This window comes from Hyperolius riggenbachi, chromosome 6 (assembly GCF_040937935.1).
Source record: "Hyperolius riggenbachi isolate aHypRig1 chromosome 6, aHypRig1.pri, whole genome shotgun sequence".
NCBI lineage: Eukaryota > Metazoa > Chordata > Amphibia > Anura > Hyperoliidae > Hyperolius > Hyperolius riggenbachi.
Genome location: NC_090651.1, coordinates 43,057,286 through 43,079,975, shown reverse-complemented (window position 1 = coordinate 43,079,975; position 22,690 = coordinate 43,057,286). Strand labels below are relative to the sequence as shown.

The 22,690-nt window shown below is 45.3% G+C and overlaps 1 protein-coding gene across 3 annotated transcripts in view; it reads left to right on the top strand.

Annotated features, from left to right (window-relative positions):
* Positions 1-22,690, top strand: part of AK5 (adenylate kinase 5) — a 390,301-nt gene that overhangs the window by 308,861 nt on the left and 58,750 nt on the right. For all 3 annotated transcript variants that reach the window (XM_068239188.1, XM_068239186.1, XM_068239189.1), the window contains exons 9-10: positions 3,813-3,855; positions 9,913-9,948. In XM_068239188.1, the coding sequence (XP_068095289.1) occupies positions 3,813-3,855; positions 9,913-9,948 (79 nt within the window). The remainder of the gene's footprint in view (positions 1-3,812; positions 3,856-9,912; positions 9,949-22,690) is intronic.

Here is a 22,690-nt window from a genome sequence, read left to right as displayed (position 1 = left end):
AACTGCCTGGATAAGGGCCCTGAATGTAATGCCTATGTCCCCAAACAAAAAAAAAACTTTTCCTTTCCAAATAAATTCTTCCCAAGTGTTGCATTGTTTCCCCGATGGCCTGGCAGGTATGCTGCTTGTTCAACTCCCACCCCCAAACACATATATACATAAACACACACATACTCACACAAAATATATCCCATCCTAATGTAAAAGATGAATCCCCACCACTAATGTGAAACCAGCTTAAAGGACACCCAAAGTGAAAATAAACTAATGAAACAAACGATTGTATCTATCTTCCTTATCCTAAAAATGACTTTTTAAGGTATTCCACAGTTTTATTTTATGTTTAAATCTACTTTTTAAGTTTTAACTGTTTTATTGTTTTTTGCTCAATGACACATTCATTAAAGTATGCCAGAGCTAAAATCTATGGACTATTGTCCCTTTTTATCTCTTTCCTGCTCTCAGAAGCCATTTTTTGCTAGGAAAGTGTTTTGTAGTTGGAATTTCTTATCAGTGATGACACACTGTAGTCACTTCCTGTCTGAGTCAGGACTGAATCAGCCACTTACATACCTGATATTTAACTCTTTCAGGCAGAGAAAGAAAAAAAAGGAACACAGCATAGTTATTAGTGTGTGTGGCACTGTACATACACATGTTTATCTCATTTTGTCACACGTCACTTCGGGTATCCTTTAACCACGTCACCACTGAGGGGTTTTACCCCTTGAGCACCGGAGCAATTTTCACCTTTCAGCGCTCCTTACATTCATTCGTCTATAACTTTATCATTACTTATCACAATGAAATGAACTATATCTTGTTTTTTCCACCACCAATTAGGCTTTCTTTAGGTGGGACATTATGCCAAGGATTATTTTATTCTAAATGTGTTTTAATGGAAAAATAGGAAAAAATGTGGGAAAAAAATTTTTATTTTCCAGTTTTCGCCTTTATAGTTTTTAAACAATGCATGCTACTGTAATTAAAACCCATGAAATGTATTTGCCCATTTGTCCCGGTTATAAAACCGTTTAAATTATGTCCCTATCACAATGTTTGGTGCCAATATTTTATTTGGAAATAAAGGTGCATTTTTTTCAGTTTTGCGTCCATCCCTAATTACAAGCCCATAGTTTATAAAGTAACAGTGTTATACCCTCTTGACATAAATATTTAAAAAGTTCAGTCCCTAAGGTAACTATTTATGTATTTTTTTTAATTGTATTTTTTACTTTTTCTTTTTTGTATTACAAAAAAAAAAAATTGGGGGATTGTGGGAGGTAATGAGTTAATTTTTAATGTATAATGTATTTGTATATGAAAAATGCTTTAGGGTATAGTTTTACTATTTGGCCACAAGATGGCCACAGTAAGTTTTTTTGTTTATGCGACCTGCAAGCGTACAGGAAGTACGCGTGAAGGAAGTTCAGGGAGGCTGTGAAACTTTTTTTTTCACAATGATCGCGCTGCTTCTCATAGAAGCAGCTGATCATTGCGGGGGGTTTAGATCAACGAATGGGAAAGGTTTTTCCCATTCATTGATCTCCGGGCAAGCGGGCGGCAGCGCGCACAAGCGCGGGGGCGCGCGGACGAGCGAGAGGGAGCATGGACAGCGGCGGGAGTGGCATCAGGTGCGGATTTCTCCGTTCCTTGGTGGTAACAGGGTAGAAAAAGGGACCGAGAAATCCATACCGCTGGGGGTAAAGTGGTTAAAGAAATGGCTCCCGGGCGGCTCCCGGCGACACTGGGCCCGAGTATCGGGCTCCTTCTTCCTGAAACGTCACGTCTGTCGTCACATTAAATCACGCATGCGCAGTACTGTCACGCCGGCCACCATGATGACGCGAGGCAGCCAGCGTGGTGACAACAGACGTGACGTTTCAGGAAGAAGAAGCCCGACACTCGGGCCCAGTGGGAGCCGCCGGGAGCCATTTCTGGCCAGGCCCTGGTAGAAGAGCCAGATGGACACTGTGGGACCTCCCAACCTACACTGGGCTGCAGAAAGCCCCAGGTGAGTACCGATTTCGTTTTTATTTTGAGCTTGGATTCCCTTTAACCTTACTCTGACTTGCTCCATTTAGAGCAGGGGAGTCAAACTCAAATACAAAGCTCTGGGACTAAGTCGCAAGCCGACCTCAATGTCTAGTAGCCAACTTCCTCCCTTATAAAGTTCCCTAGTGTCTAATTGCCCCCCCCATCCCTTATGTAGTTCCCTGATGTTTAGTGGTCCTCCCTCCCTCATCTATACAGTTTCTTGATGTTTAGTTGTCCTCTCTCCCCATACAGTTTTCTGGTGTCTAGTGGCCCCCTCTTTCCCCTATACAGTTTCCCAGTTGTCTATTTGTCCCTTTCCCTCTCTAATACAGTTCTCTGGTATCTAGTGCTGTCCCCCTCCTCATATGGCTTCCCTGGTGATCTGGAGCTTACCCTCCAATATAGCTTCTCTGGTGGTCTAAAGTGGGCCAAACATAATGCAAAGTGGGGAAACCACCTAAGGGCCAAATCTAATGGCTCTGAGGGCCAGATTTGGCCCACGGGCCGAAGTTTGACATGTATGATTTAGACGGTGCCTGTAAAACAAGAGAGGACAATCCTACACCAATCATAATTTAGCAAAATATTTCTGATTGGCTGTTGGACTTTCACCAGGGCCTAGGTCCATGGGATATGCAGGCGTGATCTGTTTTCAAAACATTTTGTTGTGGTATAAACACAGATGAATGTGACGTTAATTACTGTTGGCATTACATATTGGTACAACTCTCAAGACCACATTTTTCAAACAAGGGGCTTGATTCACGCGGTTGCGCTAGCGTTATATCGCACGTAACGTTTTTTGCGCGCAAATGCAAATTTTCGTGGCCGTTTTCACATGAAAACGCAAAATTTTTGTGCGAAAAAGGACGTGATTTTGCACGCAAATTCGCGTTTGTGTGCGAAAAACGTTACGTGCGTTATAGTGTGCGCAAAGCGCTAGCACGACCGTGATAAGTTTTCACTGCTTTGTGAATCAAGCCCGATAACTCTTAGCACTATGTACAAGCTTTCCAGAGGCGCCAATACAATAAAAGTCACTTAAACAAGCTTAAAACCGATGGGGCAGTGGGGGACCTATCCCATCCTTCCGGACAAAGCAAACAAAGGCAGGACTGTGGCATCAACGGTCACACAACAATTTATTTATACTCCACAGTAAAAAAAGGCAACGCGTTTCACGGGCTCAACCCCGCTTCATCAGGCCAATCAAAAAGGAGCATACAGCTTAACAGCATCAAAACCACATTGAGCGCCTCTTAGCACTATGTTTGGACGTAAGGTATCCATGATAGATTCTTGTATAATAGATGACAAATCATGTGTTTTAGATATTGTCTAGCTGTAGCATAGGCTCAGAATAAACAAAACAAAATCAAAATTGAAAAGAAAATCTGAAGGGCCTCAGGCAAATGCCCTCTAGTGTCTGAGGTTGGCTGCAATTTCTCATCCTCATTTGTAAAAACAATAATTTTTTTCCTTGGCTGCCTTCCCCGGAGAGTGAAAATCAATGTAAAACTTTCCCAGCGACAGCTGAACACTCTGCATTGCTGCATCCCTGCTGTAACATTACATTTATAGAATAACAACCATCGCATGAGCAGAAATGTGCCAGCTGGGATACAAAGTATCTGCTCCAGAAATGTAATTTCCTTATGTCATAAATCTGTATTTGGCTTTGTGTCTTGTCCCCAGAATTATGAGCCAGATGATAAGTTTAGCTTTTAATCTTTTTGTTTTTTTTTTTTATTCCTCTTTTTATTAATGCGTCTCAGAATGAGGATATTGCACATCTTTACTGCGATGACTATCTAAAAGGTACGTCCTTTTCTCAAAGTCTGACCTTATTTTTAATATTTCATCTGAACCAAATCAATTAGGGGGTTTCAAGGAGATTACAGAGCATCTTACGTGACAATATACGATGACGTAACCGAACCAGGCATTATTTGGTGATTGTGCTTTCACATTGTTCTGCTTCTTTTGTCCTCCTTTCGCGTTTTAAAGGGGCACTGTGGCGAAACATTGTAGAATGTAAAATATGTACAAACATAGACAAATCAGAGGCATGTTTCTTCCAGAGTAAAATGAGCCATACATTACTTTTCTCCTATGTTGCTGTCACTTACAGCAGGTAATAGAAATCTGACAGAAGTGACAGGTTTGGGACTAGTCCATCTCTTCATAGGGGATTATTTTATTCTTTATAAAGATATTCCCTAAAAAGCATGTAAACAATGATGCTGGACAGCTTTCCTGCTGGCTGTACAGTTTTTTGGCTGTTGAACAGAGCCACTGCCATTCACTAAGCGCTTTTGAAAATAAATCTTTGCGAATCCCCCCATGAAGAGATGAACTAGTACAGGTGTTCTCAAACTGGTTGCCGTGGCACCCTGGTGCGCCTTGAACACCTGCCAGGGGAGCCTTAGCGTTCATTCACATCCTTTGGGGGGTGTTGCTGAATTAGGGTCATAACAGCATTTCAGTAGTTATTTTTGCCGAGGGATGCCTTGAAAAAAAATTCAGAGCCATCAAGGGCGCCCTCATCCAAAAAACTTTGAGAACCACTGAACTAGTCCAAAACCTGTCGGTTCTGTCAAATTTCTACTACCTTTTGTAAGTGACAGCAACATAGGAGAAAAGTAATTTATGGCTCATTTTACTCTGGAAAAAACGTACTTCTTATTTGTTTATGTTTGCACATATTTTAAATTGTAACATTTTTCATCGCATTGCCCCTTTAAGGACACCTGAAGTGAGTGGGATATGGAGGCTGCCATATTTATTTCCTTTTAAGCAATAGCAGTTGCCTGGCAGTCCTGCTGATGTTTCATGCTTCAGTAATGTCTGAATCACACACCTTAAAGAAAACCTGAACTGAAAATTAAAAGTCAAAAAAGCATACACAAGTCATACTTACCTCCCATGTAGTCTACACCTCAATCTCTTTCTCCTCTCCCACATCCTGTTTGTCCACTGTGATCAAGGGAATTCTCCATCCTCTGTTTGAAAATGGCCATTACCCATAACAGCTTTCTGGTCAGCACACTGTTAAACTGTAACATCGTCCACTTGAGCCATAGGGAAACATGGACATTACCTGGTACATCAGTTGTCCACTCAGCTATAACTGACAGCAACTGATATATTTCAGTTCTGACAAAATGTTGTCAGAACTGGAAGGGATTATTGTCAGAAGAAAATGGTGAGCTTCTGAGAGGAACTGAGGGCAAGGTAACTATGTAATATTCATTTGAAGTTACCTCATGTGTTTACTTTAAATAATTTTACTTAGTACAGGTTCTCTTTAAAGTGACACTGAAGCGAAAAAAAACCTTATGATATAATTAATTGTATGTGTAGTACAGATATTTAATAGAACATTAGTAACAAAGAAAAGAGTCTCATATTTTTATTTTCAGTTACCGTATATAGCTTTTTTTTATATAACATTGCACCATTCTCTCATATTTGCAGTTACAAACACTGTGTTTTAATCTATGAAACAGAGCAGAGCTAATGACCCTTTGAACTCCCCTGCAGTAAATGCTTATCTGAAGCTGTTTTTCACTGATTCTTTGCTGTTTAAGCGCTTCAGAAAATAGCACTGTCTCTGACCCAAGTTGGGTCAGAGAGCTCAGAGAAGCTCTTTTGCATAGATAACTGAAGGGTTTTTTAACTCTTACTGTACTGGAAACAAGATGAGACTCTCTCCTTTGCTCCTAATGTTCTATTTCTTAGCTGTACTACACATACCATTCATTATCTCATAAGTTTATTTTCAGATTTCATTTAAAGGAAAACTGAATTGAGAGGGATATGGGGGATGCCATATATATTTACTTTAAAAATACCAGTTGCCTGGCAGCTCTGCTGGTCTATTTGGCTGCAGTAGTGTCTGAATAACGCCAGAAACAAGCATGCAGCTAATCTTGTCAGATCTGACAATGTCAGAAACAGCTGATCTGCTGCATGCTTGTTCAGGGTCTATGGCTAAAAATCAGAGACAGAGGATCAGCAAGATAGCCAGGCAATGGGTATTGCTTAGAAGGAAATAAATATGACAGCCTCCATATACTGTAGATACATAAGCAGTTCAGCATACTGTACAGTAAGGACACCCAGCAACACAAGTACAATATACGCACATACAATTGATGTTTGTTTGAAACATCTCCAGTAGTGGTATGTTTTCATTTGATAAAGCACTGCAGAAATGGGTAACAATAGAGGGAGGACCCTATGCTTGTGAGCTTACAATCTAAAGGGTGGTGCGGTGGACACACTGGATGAGGAAATGAGTCAATGAGCCTCAACATCTGGGTGTGACAAATTATAAGATTGTCTAAAGAGGTGTGTCTTGAAGGTTTCCAGGTTTGGAGCATGATGAGCAAGCTGTGGGAGAGAGTTCCAAATGAGAGCTGACACTTGAGAGAAGTCCTGGAGAGAATGAGAGGGGGTGACCAAGATAGAGGATAGGTGGGTTTCATGGGAGGAGCAAAGGAAATGGGATGGTATCTGAAGTTTACTAGTAATGTATGGAGGGGGCAGTTTATAGTGCAGTTTTGCATGATGGAATTAGGAACCTTTAGGTAGTTCGCTGCCAACAGAGGGATTGGCAGAGAGGGGCAGCATGAGATGAGCGGGAGGAGAGGTGGATGAAACGGGCAGCAGAGGTCAGTGGGGATTGAAGAGGTGCCAGTCTCTTAATTGGTTGGTCACAGAGTAAGGTGTAGCTGTAGTCAGAACAGGAAATTATTAGGGTGTAGATAAGCGTTTTAGCCTCTCGTGTAAGGAACTGATGGATTCAGGAAATATTTATGATGCACTGTATTAGTGTGAAGGAGCCCTAAGGCTTATTTTGTGGCACAACCAGTTAAAGGACACCTGAAGTGATAGGGATATGGAGGCTGCCATTTTTATTTCCTTTTAAGCAATACCAGTTGCCTGGCTGTCCTGCTGCTCCTCTGCCTCTAAAGGGGCCCATACACCTAACGATTTTCTCGCCGATATACGGCCGAGTCGATCACAGTGATCGAATCGGCTGTGAAATCGCCGCGCACACCGCTGACAGAACGATCGATTACCGTCCGAAATCGATAGTTCCCGACGATCCGTCCGTGCGGAAGATTTTTCTCGATCGCCGGCGGGTCGGGAGTGCGTCGATAGCGGCGTTCGAATGCCCGACGACTGACGCAATACAGCGGGTATACATTACCTGTTCTGGCCGGCGCGAGTCCCCTGGTCTCTGCTGTCTTCTCCGGTCTGGTCTGGTCTCCGGCATGCTTCACTTCTTCCTGCCCGGCAGGAAGTTTAAACAGTAAAGGGCTCTACTGTTTAAACTTCCTGCCGGGCAGAAAGAAGTGAAGCATGCCGGAGACCAGACCAGAGCGGAGAAGAAGACAGCAGAGACCTGGAGAGTCGCGCCGGCGGAGCAGGTAATGTATGCGCGGGGGAGCGGCGGCAGCACCACCACCACCACAGATTGTGAACGGTTTCAGGCTGAAATCGGTTCACAATCTGTTTGCAGTAAAGGTGGCCATACGATCCCTCTCTGATCAGATTCGATCAGAGAGGGATCTATCTGTTGGTCGAATTTGATGGCAAATCGACCAGTGTATGGCCACCTTAATACTTTCAGCCATAGACCCTGAACAAGCATGCAGCAGATCAGCTGTTTCTGACATTATTGTCAGATCTGACAAGATTAGCCACATGCTTGTTTCTTGTGTGATTCAGACACGACTGCAGCCAAATAGATCAACAGGGCTGTCAGGCAACTGGTATGGTTTAAAAGGAAATAAACAATCAGTATCTGGTGTAAACCCACACAAACATGGGCAGAGCTTACAAACTCCAGCTTACATGCTGCCCATGAGAGAAAGATGACAGAACAGTCAGTGCATTGTGGCTTTCTCCATACAGGGCTGTTTAACTGCTGGATCGGTGTAATGTTAAGGGCTCTGCCTCTGACACAGGAGACCTGGGTTCAAATCTCAGCTCTTCCAGTTCAGTGAGCCTGCTGCACCTACTCAGTGGGAGACCTTGGGCAATACTCCCTAACACTGCTACTGCCTATAGAGTGTGTCCTAGTGGTTGCCTCGCAGGGGCTTTGAGTCCGACAGAAGCTATACAAATACTGGAATTATGATGGAATTATTAACTAGCTATACTGACTCCACTGGACTATAGATCAATGACAGAAGGTGTTATGATCAGAAGAATCACTTACATTTTGTATTTTTTGGACTATAAGTCTCACTTTTTCTCCCCAAAAAGTGGGGAAAAAAGTCACTGCGTCTTATAGTCCAAATGCAGGGAGTTCCTGACTTGTGAACGGCTGCCAATACAAGGCTCCAACCTGCCGCAATGTCAGGGACTCCCTGTACTGTGCCCATGCAGAGGAGGACATGGGGCAGAGGGGGACACATAGGGGCATAGAGGAGGACACAGGAGGACACGAGGGGGGTAGAGCAGGACATAGGGAGACACATGAGGTGAAAATGGGGCATAATCCACAAGATGCCCCGTCACCATGGATGCAGCAGGTTTATCTATTTTTCCCCCTGGTTTTTGGCTTATAAACCTAGGTGCGTCTTATGGTGAGACGCATATTTTTATAGTCCGAAAAATACGGCACATCATTTGGCATTATACCTAAAGATTGCGCTAGGCCACATCTGTCATTTTAAAACAGCAGTATCCCCTAATGGCAGTGAACTTAAAGAGACTCTTTAACAAAAAAAATTCCCCTGGGGGTACTCACCTCGGTAGGGGGAAGCCTCCGGATCCTATCGAGGCTTCCCCGTCCACCTGTGTCCCACGGCGGTCTCGCTGCAGCCCATGGAACGCACAGCCGACAATTTGAACAGGCTGTGCAATAGTTACCCTTTCTGGCACCAGCAGGGCGCTGTTGCGGCTCTCTGCTCAAAAATAGACGGAAATAGCCGATCTCTGTTGGGTCCACTCTACAGCCTGTGCAGTCGAGCGGACCGACTGTGATTGGCTATTTCTGCCTATCTTCGAGCGGAGAGCCGATCCTGCGCCGGGAAGGTAAATATTTACATCCCCACTGTTTGGAGGGGCTTAGCGAGGCCACCATGGGACCGAGGAGGACGGAGGAAGCTTCGATATAATCCGGAGGCTCCCCCTATCGAGGTGAGTACCCCCCAGGGGAGCTTTTTTTTGTTACAGAGTTTCTTTAATAGGGTTGTCACTTTTGCTTTGGTGCTAATCAGGGCTAATTCTAGACCTTTTGCTGCCTAAAGCAAACCTGTGAGGATGTTTGACCCTCTCCCCCCCCCCCCCCCTCACCCCCAGCTGGACACTGATGGGTAAATAAATGGGTGTCTGAGGAGAGCGGAGGTGTAGGAGGGTGGGTGGGGCAACACACACACACTTCCTCAGACATACATGCACAGCAATAAACTGAAGCAGGGAAACCAGAGGGCAGAATGGCACATGAAGAGACTCACATCAGGCAAGCTCTGTGCCCATGAGTCAGGCAGAAGCAGCAGAGCAGAGGGGGAGACTGAAAAAGATCAGAGTGCAGAGCTGATGCTGCCCCCTACAGTCTGCTGCCCTGAATAATGTGGTTCAGTCCGCTTCATGGTAGAGCTGCCCCTGGTTCTAAACAACCCAGGACATCTTGGTGTTTCGGTGTCCATGCCTCCATAGGATGCTGTTTTGGTGGCACAAGGGAGACATGGTTATTACGTCCTGTCTGATCATTACATGTCCATAAGTGGATGTCTTTAGCGGCAGACTTGTGTTTATGGAACAGAAATGTGATGCATTCTGTGGTTTCTCATGGCTACCATGCTTTGCTAACTGCACTGTTTACAGATTTACAATATTTTTTTTTCTCTTTTGCAGTGGAATTGAAGAAATCAAAAGTCATATTCGTGCTAGGTGAGTGAAACGTTATCGAGCTTAGACATATAGCATCCGCCGGCCCGATCCAATTCACTTGTTCTGCTAAGTTTAAACGTTTACCTACATCTTATCAATAAATTGCCTTTTAAGCCACTAGCAAGCAAGAAAATGCTCTGAATAATTATGACAGTACTTTCTCACTTACCCATTATTTGTAGGGTAGTTTTTAGGCATAGGCAAGCTAGACAGTTGAAATTGCACCACCTGCTGGATGGGGCACCAAAGAACTATTCCAAGCACATTATTATTTTTGTACAAATCATACAGTACCGCTGGTTACATGATAGAAAATAACGTAATGTGCATTATAAAGTATCATTTGTGTACATAATGCAAGCTGTGCTATTTGCACATTGTACATTACTTAGTAGCTTTGTGCGCATGGATATTTTACTGTAGCTTGGTGAATCTACCCCCTTCTTAAGGTAGCCATACACTGGTCGATTTCCCATCAGATCCGACCAACAGATAGATCCCTCTCTGATCGAATCTGATCAGAGAGGGATTGTATGGCTGCCTTTACTGCAAACAGATTGTGAATCGATTTCAGCATGAAACCGATCCCAATCTGTGGAGCTGCTGCCGCCCGCCTGCATACATTACCTGTTCCGGCCGGCGCGAGTCCCCTGGTCTCCACTGTCTTCTTCTCCGCTCCGGGCTCCAGGGCTGCAACTTCACTGAACTTCCTGCTGTGGAAGTTTAAACAGTAGAGGGCGCTCTACTGTTTAAACTTCCTGCCAGGACAGGAAGTAGCCAGCCGGAACCTGGAACCCAGCGGAGAAGAGACAGCAGAGAGCGCGGGGACTCGCACCGGCTGGAGCAGGTAATGTATTGCTGCTAGCGTCGGTCGTCGGGCATTCGAAAGCCTCTATCAACGCACTCCCGACCCGTCGGCGATCGAGGGAAAAGTTTTGTGCATCAACCCCAAAGTCTCTATATAGACTATAACGTATAATTACATTACTTTCCATTTGAAATTTGGGTCACATGATCCTTGGCTGCTGCTTCCTGAAGAGAAAGCTTCAGCAATTCATGTGGGGCAGTTACACAGAGCAGAGATGGTTCAGTCCGGATTGCTATTGGACAGGGTTTTTTAGTAGGTACAGAATGGGAAGGCTTTCAATGTTTTCTTTGTAAGGAAAGCCCAAGGTGACCTCCCGTGTTTCCCCTAAAGTAAGAGATCCCCTGAGAATAAACTAGAGCAGAAATTCCTAGCATGCTTGAAATATAAGACATCCCCCGAATGTAAGCCCTAGCAGCAGCCCACATGACGCCAGCAAGTCACGCTCAATACAAAGCCTGGATACAGGAGAGCAGCAGTATAATGTGAGTTCTACAGTCCTGTATAAGTGTCAGGCAATTCGTGTTTTTGTTGGAGCCAGCCCCCTGATCTGTCGTGATAAGCATCACCAGCACTTCACCTCTTCCCCTCTTCCCAGGACACACAGCTTATCCTATCATAGCTCTGGGGAGCCTGACAGAGTTCTCTGCCTGCAAGAAATAGACTCTTTACCCACATGATCAGCAGAATCAGTTTCTTGTAAGTGAGAGCCAATATCTGCAAACCACAAGCTCTGTGCATGCTGCTTGTGTTTCAGCATGGCATGCAGTATATACATTTTTTATACAAAAACTACCAGTGTTTCCCCCAAAAATATGACATCCTCTGAAAATAAACCCTAGCACATCTTTTAGAGCAAAAATTAATATAAGCCAGCGTCTTGTTTTCTGGGAAACATGGTAACACATTTCTGGTGGCAAACCCTCGCTGGGTGGGACAAAAACCTCATTTACAGCTGCTGAGCCCATGCATGGGTTTCATATACAGGAAGTTTGAGGCGAAGGAGCACAACACCAACCGTTACTTTTCCATTTATTTTGAGTACAGGTTGAAAAGAGCTTTTTAAAAGCTAGGCTTGGTTTGCAGAAGGCTATTACACCTCCTACACAAAGCCTTTTTCAATATGAAAGCCTGGAGCATTGCGTTATTCTTTTGGATTTGTATGCCCAGTCCATTTCTTTCACATATGAAAACCAACAGGGCCGACGAGGTCACACAATCTCTGTTTATGAACGAGCTGTATTTCTCAAACCATCATTAGCAGAAGGATAGCGAAATGTAAAATTGCGGGCAAACGCGGGCGCGAGTTCCACGTGACCCTCTGTAAATTATATTTCATCCATTGGAGATGGCAGGCTTGTGTAGTAATTATTAGTATTGATCCCATCTACCTGTAATAACTCAGGCCTGACAATGCAGCCTTCTAATAAAAGGCTCTCCGAGCAGCTTTGTCGTAATTATTATGTTTTTTATTATTAAAACCTCATCTGAGCCGGTGCTAGCGGTAGCCATTTAGCACAAAGTGCTCTCACGGTATTCAGTATATATGGAATCTAAGGACTGAAAACATGGTGATAACTGACATCTATCATGTAGTCCACACAGGACCTGAGTTCATTTAGTTTATTTAATAACACTGGGCAATAATCTACAGCAAGTGGGGTTGCTGCTGGTGAACATCAGGTATGATATACAGACATACGAGGGGGGGGGGGGGGGGGGGGGCTGCACATATTTAACTAGAGGCAGTGCAAAAATACACTACGTGGTGTAAAAATAGAGGCCCGTCCAATAGTGATGATGTAGAGTGACATAACGCAGAGTTGCTATTATAAGGAATGTTTAGCTTAGGACAACATAGTTATCATGGAAGTTAATGTCAAAATAATTAAGACAAAAGATTTAAGTGACTTTGAAATGAGAGATGATCCTCTGTGCAAGAAGAGCTGGTGCTAGCATCTCTGAAATGAGGACTGTAACGATTGGTGTCAGCACGCAGAGAGAATCTGATTATTGGTGATCTGCAGTATCACCAAGAATACAGATATATACCTGATTATTGATGATCTGCAGAATCACCGATAATACAGATATATTGCTAACCTCTGGACACCTGAGGTGTGTGAGTGTTTGGTGTAACAGTAGAAATTGGACCACCGGGGTAGCAGGTGGTCCAATAAGTAGAGACAGACTCTACTGCAGTCAAGGACTCCAGGAGAAGGAGACCCTGACTGGTTTAGCAGCAGTGCCCCCTCTGAGAAGCAGAGGGCCCCTGCAGGGAGGCTGAGCACCCAAGGGGTGGGTGACAGCCAGATAGGGCGGGCAGGCCGGGTCGGCAACACACTGACAGATAAAGTACAAAAACGGTAAGCTGATTCGGTATCCAAGGCAAGCAGTGTTTGGCAACGGAATATCAGAAGTGCAAGGTACCGAATCAGAGATCAGAGGAGTGGTCAGGAAAGCAATACGTCATAACAGATATCAAACAATGCCTAGTCTGGGTGTGAGGTCCGTGGTCTCTACACCCTGGAACTAGTCTGAAGTATAACAGGATGATAACACAAGTTCCCTAGTCTTGGGTGTGAGGTCCGTGGTCTCTACACCCTGGAATTGGTCTAATGAATAACACAGATGATACACAGTATTCCTAGTCTAGGGTGTGAGGTCCGTGGTCTCTACACCCTGGAACTGGTCTAAGGAATAACACAGATGATACACTGTATTCCTAGTCTGGGGTGTGAGGTCCGTGGTCTCTACACCCTGGAACTGGTCTAATGAATAATACAGATAATACACAGTAAACTGGCTAAGTGTGGATTCCCAGGTCCTCCTGGTTCCACCACACTGAAAGATCTGACTAAGGTCTGAGTGCTAACACATAGGTATTCGCAACGCCAGACAACCAGCAACTGAACAGCAAGAGATATATATAGTGAAGCGCTCTCCAGCGCCACCCAGCTCCCATCAACCAATCAACCACTGAGCTGGGATCAGCTGACCGCCTCGCTCAGCTGACTCTTCTCCTATTGGTACAAAGAGCCTGCCTTGCGGCGCGCGCGCGTAGCTCTCCATCTGTGAGCACTACTGGGTCCAGCCAAACCAGACGCATGTTGCTGCGGGGAAACCGCCACTCTGTGCGCGGACACCGCCGCCTCACTGTCAGAAGGCGCTGCTGTTTCTCCGCAATCCGTCACAAGGACTCTTTTAGGATTTTCTCGCCAAACAAACATCTCGGGTGTTTAGAGAGTGGCCGTTGAGAAAAACAACTGCAAGCGATAAGGACTATTCTGGCTGAAGAAAAGCTGGGAAAGGAGAGATGTGAAATACGAGTAGCACACCTATTCCGTGGAAAAAGAAGGCCAACAGGACAAATGACAGTTGAATTAAATGCAGGTGCATCACAAATCATATCCCAACACACAACAAGATGGTCTTTGCAAAGGATGGGCTTCAACAGCAGGAAACCATCAAGAGTGCCTTTGGTATCAAAGAAAAATAAGAAAAGACGCCTGTCGTGGGCCCTTACCGCCATTTCTGATCGTTCTCAGATTGGTTTGAGGAACATCAATCAGAGTTCCATGGCCAGCTCAATACCCTGCCCACAATCCTATTGAAATTTTGTGGGATGAAGTCGAAAGATCACTTCAAAACTTGGAAACGCCACCATCCAATCTGACAAACTTAGAGCTGCCATTATGTCAGCATGGGCCAACATTCCTCAGCAACGGTATTGGCATCTTGTTGAGTCCATGCCAAGAAGAATATCGGCTGTGATCAGAGCTAAAGGTGGACGAACTCGTTATTAGAGGGTGTCTCTAATTTTTTTGGCAACTCTGTGAATTTGTACATGAGTGCAGAAAAGAAAAGATATGAGATTCAGTAGTTAGAGACTCTGTACTCAAAAAACAGCCCTCTGAGGGATACTTACCTGAGGAGGGGGAAGCCTCAGGGTCCCAATGTCCCCTGTAGCTGCGGAGAATCCAGCACTGTCTCCCATGAAACCTCCCCCGACAAGCTATGATATATTTACCTCTCAGAGATCCTGCACAGGTGCACTAGCGGCTCTTCGTTCGGGCAAGGTGAAAATAGCCGAACCGATCGTATCTGCTCTACTGCACAGGCGCAAAGGTACGGTGACCATACGTCCCGCTTTACCCGGGACGCGTCCCGCCTTCGGGGGGCGCTGTCCCAGGCTGCATGAGGTCCCGGGAAACGTCCCGCTTTCAGCAGCGGGACGTCCCGGCCTCGGGACTCTGGTCACCGTACATGAACTAGCCGCAGCGTCTCATAGACGCTGTGCTAGTTCATTCCCCGCAGCCCCGCTCCAGCAGCCTGCAGGCACAGGCAGAGCGGGGCTACGGGAAGATGGCGTCCGGAGGCGGAGCCCTGTACTGGAGACTATTTGTGTCTCCAGTAAAGGACTCCGCCTCCGGACGCCATCTTGCCGTAGCCCCGCTCTGCCTGTGAGAGGAGAGCGGGAGATTGAAGGAGGATCGTCCGGGGGAGCTGCACACACACCAGAGGCCGGCTGTGTGAGGGGACTTCTGTCAGGTGAGTACATGCTTTTTTTTTTTCCAGGTGAAATGTGCCCCCATTGCGTTTTTGTGCTGACATGTTTGCCCCCATTGCGTTTTTGTGCTGACATGTTTGGCCCATTGCGTTTTTGTGCTGACATATTTGCCCCCCATTGCGTTTAATTTGTGCTGACATGTTTGCCCCCATTGCGTTTTTGTGCTGACATGTTTGCCCCCATTGCGTTTTTGTGCTGACATGTTTGCCCCCATTGCGTTTAATTTGTGCTGACATGTTTGCCCCCATCGCGTTTAATTTGTTCTGACATGTTTGCCCCCATTTTATTATTATTATTATTATTTAGTATTTATATAGCGCCGACATATTACGCAGCGCTGTACAGTGTATATATATATCTTGTCACTAACTGTCCCTCAAAGGAGCTCACAATCTAATCCCTACCATTGCCATATGTCTATATTATGTAGTGTAAGTACTGTAGTCTAGGGCCAATTTTTTAGAGTAGCCAATTAACTTATCTGTATGTTTTTGGAATGTGGGAGGAAACCGGAGTGCCCGGAGGAAACCCACGCAGACACGGAGAGAACATACAAACTCTTTGCAGATAGTGCCCTGGCTGGGATTCGAACCAGAGACTCAGCGCTGCAAGGCGAGAGAGCTAACCACTACGCCACCGTGCTGCCCCCATTGCGTTTTTGTGCTGACATGTTTGCCCCCATTGCGTTTTTGTGCTGACATGTTTGCCCCCATTGCGTTTTTGTGCTGACATGTTTGCCCCCATTGCGTTTTTGTGCTGACATGTTTGCCCCCATTGCGTTTAATTTGTGCTGACATGTTTGCCCCCATTGCGTTTTTGTGCTGACATGTTTGCCCCCATTGCGTTTTTGTGCTGACATGTTTGCCCCCATTGCGTTTTTGTGCTGACATGTTTCCCCCATTGCGTTTGTGTGCACATTTTCTTTAAGAACTTTAATACTGGAAAACGTGCTATTTGGGTATACCTTTATGCAAATCATAGGGCTGGTGCACACCCGAGCGATTCTGAAGCGTTTTTAAAACGCTTGCAGGGCGAAAACCGCTTGGCTAATGAAAGTGAATGGGATGGTGCACACCAGAGAGGTTTGTTTTTTCCACAAACGCAAACTCGGGGGCTGCAGCATTTTTTTAGATTTCTGAGGCGTTTCTGCCTCAATGTTAAAGTATAGGAAAGTGAAAAACAGCTCTGAAAAACGTTTTTCCAGGCGTTTTTGTTACAGAAGCTGTTCAGTAACAGCTTTACTGTAACAATATTTGTATCTGCTACACAAAAACGCTCCAAAAACTGCTAGGCATGTTTAGAAAACGTCTCTAAACATGCCTAGAATCGCTCAGAAATCTGCTTCAAAAACCCAGGATTTTCAAGGGGGGGGGGGGGGGGGGGGGATTCCTGAAAGGTCTCCCTCAGCCACGCACAATACAGTTTAATAATATGGTAGGCCATCATGCTTGATATACATAACGCAATTTCCTGTCCGTCCAACCGACAACAGGATCGATCAGGAGTAGTTTGGATACAGATAATAATGAGGACAGCTGACATTGGTTATGAAGGGGAAAGCGAAGCATTCACACAGCAGGGCACAGGGCTGTGCTCATACCTGACTCTAAGTTCCACAGAGCTGCTCCATGCACTGTACACACACTGCTGCTCTATCCAAAGTCAACCATAGCTGGGAAAGATAGGGGGCAATGCTGTGAGCTGCAGGATATTCTGTTGTCTCAACTTGTGCCTGTCTCCAGACACTGCACTGGCACTGCACTGGTCTGAGGGGTGATTCTTGGCAGCTGTAATTCCCCCCCTCCTGTGTTTGCCTATGAAACCTCTAGCGTTTTGCGGATCTGCTAGCGGTTTTGGTGTGCACTGGGCCTTAGGCTGGGACTACACTTGTCCATGCAATGCATTTAAATACGTGCCTTATTCCACTGCAGCTGATTATTTCCAATGAAAGAAACACACAAGATGTGTAATATTTTGGAATAAAAAGTATTCTACTGTGAACCATCCCATTGATTAACATTGGTTGTCAGCTGCCTGTAATGTGATTTTGCAAGCAATTTAGAGAACTTTCCTTCCGTTTTTTTTCATGTGTGTTTTCCAGACACTATTCAAGTTTGTATGCATTTTTTTGTTCACCTTTTTACCGCAGATAGTAAAAGTGAATGGAAAATTGCACATTTATGCTGCAAGAAGTAAGTTTTTTTTTCATGCATGCGATTAGTGAGAAGTGCAATTTTTCCATTGACATTCATCAGATGTGCAGCAAATGTGTTTTCACACATTCGCAAAAACGTACTCAAATTTTAATGAGTGTGAAGCCCACCTAAGGCATACTGGTAATTCGCAGTGCAAAATGCATTCAGAATCGGTAAGCCCGTAGCAATTTTGCAATGCGATTTTCAGAGGGATATTTGAAGAACGACTGCTCTTGCCCAGTACACCGGACAACGAGGAGTTGATTGACAGCGGCGCTCGCGCAGGTGTAGTGGAGGACGACATTGCAAGATGGGCCTATGCACCGGCGGGGACGCCGGGCCGGCGGCTGAGAGTGGATCTGCGGCGTGGGACATGGCGGCTGCAAGGAGCTGAAGGAAGTTTTAAATGTGCAGGGAGCAGAACATTTTTTCTCTCCGCACCCTTAGTTGTCAGTCTTTCAGGACAGGGAAAAGAAACTTCTCTCCCCACGGGGCCCCCTGTGGCTTCTGGCCCCCTTGTGGCTGTATCCCTTGCAGGGTCTATTGCTATGGTTGCACATCCACCTTAGATAAAGCTTGGCGTAAGCCACGCGAAACGGCCGTCAGGCCGTGCACCCTCTGGCACCCCACCGCCGCTGTTCTCCACCTCCACCCAGACGTCACCAAAGATGCCATTGGTATGACTCTCAAATTGCTATATGACTTTTTGTATGACTGTCAGATACTGCCAATGCCTTGATCATGCATTTTTGTGTCACTTTTTGCACAATAAATACTATAGTGCCAGACTGTTTTTCCAAGTCTCACAGTTCATGAAGATAACTTTGCTTTTTCAGTCTTGAGCACATAGTTGTCTGGGTGCAGCAACATCTTGTTTGTTATCAGCTCTTGCTCCGAGTGCCTGCCAGCTCTCCCACATCTATTGCTATGCCCCTGGCAGGATTTATACTTTTGTGTCCCTAGGCCAGGTATGTTCCCCTTTCTTCTACAGCAGCCCCCTTCCCATTCCATGTGCAGCCCCCTCTTCCGTGTTTAACATCCACAAACAGCCTTTTTCCCTTTGTGGCCTTTCCAGAAAATCCGGCCCTGGCTACCACTCATTGTCAAATCTGATGTTTGGCTATACTAGCTGAACTAAGCCACCCAAATGACCTTACTGGCGCTGCCATACTCGCAAATTCCACAGCTGCCTACAGTGCGCACAGATTACCTGGTTCAATCAGTTCCCAAATTCGATTCGTCTTCAGGTACTCTTTAAACATTGTGAAAATTAGAAGGTAGAAGTTTTTTTTTTTTTAATCCTATTGAGGCACGGAACCAACTAGGAATCGCTGCAGCACTTGCTGCATTGCTATGTGCAGATATTACTAGTGTTTCTTTTTCTCAAATAAAACTTTATTGTTCTTACCAGGTGTTTGACTTCTGTCCGTAGCCCCACCCACTAAAGGAAGAGGTCATATGTACTTCTCTGTAACCAATCAGAGAAACGCCTGTGACTTCTTCTTTCGGGGGTGGGGCTACAGACGGAAACAGGAAATCCAGACACCTGGTGATTATCATAAAGTTCATTCAAATCGTAATCGCTTGTCCCCCCCCCCCCCCCCCCCCCCCTCCCACACACCAAACCATTGCAAAATCAATTTGAAAAGAGATTTTGCAGCACTTATATACTTTAGCATACAGCTCTAATGCGGTCGAAATGCTACATGTTCTAGTGGGTTCTCCACCACACACTTTCATGGCAAACGGTGGTGTAGTGATTAGCGCTCTCACCTTGCAAACGCTGGGTCCCTGGTTCAAATCCAGCCAGGTCAATATCTGCAAGGAGTTTGTATGTTGTGTCTGTGTGGGTTTCCTCTGGGCACTCTGGTTTCCTCCCACATCCCAAAAAACATACAGATAAGTTACTTGGCTTCCCCCTAAAATTGGCCCTAGACTATGATACATGCAGTACATGATACATACATAGACATATGGCTATGGTAGGGATAAAATTGTGAGCCCCTCTGAGGGACAGTTAGTGACAAGACAATGTACTCTGTACAGCGCTGCGGAAGATGTCGGCGCTATATAAATACTTATATAAATAAAAACATTTTTGGGAATTGTTGGTGATCCCAAAACGCTGACAAAATCGCCCTAGCGGGTTCCAGCCCTTTCTTGTGCGCTAAGCAGGGCACATACATTTCCGTGAAGCTGAATTTCATAATTCCTTGAATCCAGCGGTGAGCCCAGTTTACTAATTATGTGCCATTGTCACTGACAGTTTCAGTTCATTCTCCGCAGTGGGAGTCGCAGAGGATGCAGAATAAGAAACAACTAATAAAAATATCATCTGATTAATATTTCATGGCCAGAAACCCCGAGAGGGGCAGAGATTTGTGCTACACTTGTTTAAAGGTTCAGTAATTTAATGTTGTGATGTGCTGGGGATGAGCCACTATGAAATATTCATCTGTGGGTGTAGGTTAGGCTGAGTGCGTCTGCTTCTGCTGGGAATACAGTACTGGCATAATAAATACAGCGTTTCCTGGGGACGATCAGGCTGAACGTTTTGGGCTAAACAGGGGGAGCCTCCGAACAGAGATCACTGTGGATTTAGTGGGGGAGCGTGACCTGGAAGGATCCCACTACGGAATCATTAAAGGGATTATGTCGTGATATGTGGGGATTTCCTTAGAGAGCCTTGTTGGCGGCCTGGTGACGGCTGATATCAGCTCAGGGTTACCAGTATTGAGTGCAGTTTCATTGAAAAACAACTTAAGATGTTTGTATGGTGCCCAAGACTTAAAGAGAACCTGAAGTGAGATTGATATGGAGGCTGCCATATTTATTTCCTTGTGAACAATGCCAGTTGCCTGGCAGCCCTGTTCATCATCTGGCATACGTAGCGTCTAAGTCAAAACCCCGGAACAAGCATGTGGCTAATCCAGTAAAAACCTGATCTGCTGCATGCTTGTTCAGGGTCTATGGCTAAAAGAATTAGAGACACAGGACTGGCAGGCAACTGGTATTGAATATGGCAGCCTCCAAATCCCTCTCACCTCGGGTTCCCTTTAACCTTACTCCTGCTGGTTGCAAGTGAAAACTCCCACATTCACCCCTTCTTTACAGAAGATGTAGCTACCATAGTTATTAGTGTGTCTTTAGGATCAGAAACATTTTATTCACCAAGCACTATCTAATGGTGTAGATCGAGTGATGCATGACCAACTGAAGTGAGAAAAATACAGAGGGTGCCATATTTATTAACAATACCAGTTGCCTGGCAGCCCTGTTGATCTATTTGGCTTCAGTAGTGGCTAAAATACACCAAAGACAAGCATGCAGCTAATCTTGTCAGATCTGACAATGTCAGAAACACCTGATCTGCTGCATGCTTGTTCAGGGTCTTTGGCTAAAAGTATTAGAGGCAGAGGATCAGCAAGATAGCCAGGCAACTGGTATTGCTTAAAAGGAAGAAGCATGTCAGTCTCCATATTCCTCTCAGTTCGGTTGTCCTTTATGGCTTGTTGTTCACACCTAGGGTGTTTTCGCAATTTTTTCAGCGAGCGCTTGTGCAATGATTCCTTATGGGACAGTTCATATCAGCGTGTTGCGTCTGCTTTCTGCTGACCAAAGCCCTGCTTGTACCATTTTCGGGGCAATTTTGCTACACTGGAAGGTATAAGAAAAGCGCAAAACGATCAAAAATCAATGTATGCGGCGATTGCGTTTGCGCTTTTAAGAATAAATACACTGTATTTATACTTTTCCAGGTCAGAGTTATCTTCCTGACTTGCATCAGGAAGTGAAAAAAAAGAAATCACTTTGAAAAAGCGCTTTACACAAAATCGTAGCTGCAGGCAAGAGCTGGGAGAGGGAAAAAAATTGCTCACAAAATGTGGCCATCAGCGATTTCGATTTTAGATGTGAACAAAGCCTAAAGGTACACCTGTAACCATAAAAACTGCCCCTATGGGGTACTTACCTAGGGTGGGTGAGGTCTCAGAATCCTAACAAGGCTTCCTCTGTTCTCTGTACAGTGTTCTTCCCAGAATTTTTTTCAAGCCGGGTGGCATGAAAAAGTAGCTGGGTGGGGTGAGATGAGAGAAATCAGGGCCGGTGCCTCTCTACATAACTCTGCTTACAGCATAGGAGGAGGTGAGCCGATGACAGCCGGGTGCCCACCAAAACTAGCCGGGTGGAGCAACCGGCTAAAAGAGCCTGGGAAGAACACTGCTGTAGCTTCGGGATCCAGTGCTGGCTCCCCTGGAAATTCCCCCCAACAAGCTCTGCACAGCAGTATTTACCTGCAGGGATCCAGCGCAGTAATGATTTTCCAATGGTCTCTAGCGGAAATAGCCGAGCGCAGTCGATTCCGCTATGCTGCACAGATACATGTCGCCTGGGCAGTAGAGGGGACCCAATCAGGCTCAGCTAATTTCTGCCTGAGCCTGAATGGAAAGTCGCTACTGCGCTTGGGCTTGATCCCTGAAGGTAAGGCCTCGTTCACATCTGGTGCGTCCAAAAACATGTAAAAGCACATAATAAAGACCGCATGCGTCGGTGCGAGTTTTAGTGCGCGTTTCTGTGTGTTGTGGTGCAAGCAAGTTTGTTTGTTATAGCAGCAGCAGTTGTCAATAAAGATTTGTTTTCATATGAAAATGTGTTATTTTTTTCAATTATAGGTAAAAAGACGCGCGCGCTTTTTATGCGCTAAAAAGCACACCCATTCACTTGCAGTGATGTGCGCTTTAAAGCTCAACGCACTGAAATGCATGCAACACTATGTTTTTGTAACGCTGCTCACCGCAGCACATAGATGTGAACCAGGCACAAGTTAATGAAAATACAATGTAGCTTGCTTAACGCACAGCGCAATGCGCTCTGAAAAGCGCTCAGAAGCATCCCTAGTGTGAACGAGGCGTAAATATTTACCTCCTCGGTGTTCAGGAGCTTCAAGCTCTGCAATGAAGGGACAGAGGAGGACGGGGGTAGCCTAGGGATGCTCATTCGGATTCCGCGGAAATGCAATTTCTGAAATACCGATCGGAAATTGCATTTCCGCATCAGAATGCGGAAATCGGTAATGCAAGTGCCGTAGGCGGATCGCGGAAATTCCACCCGACT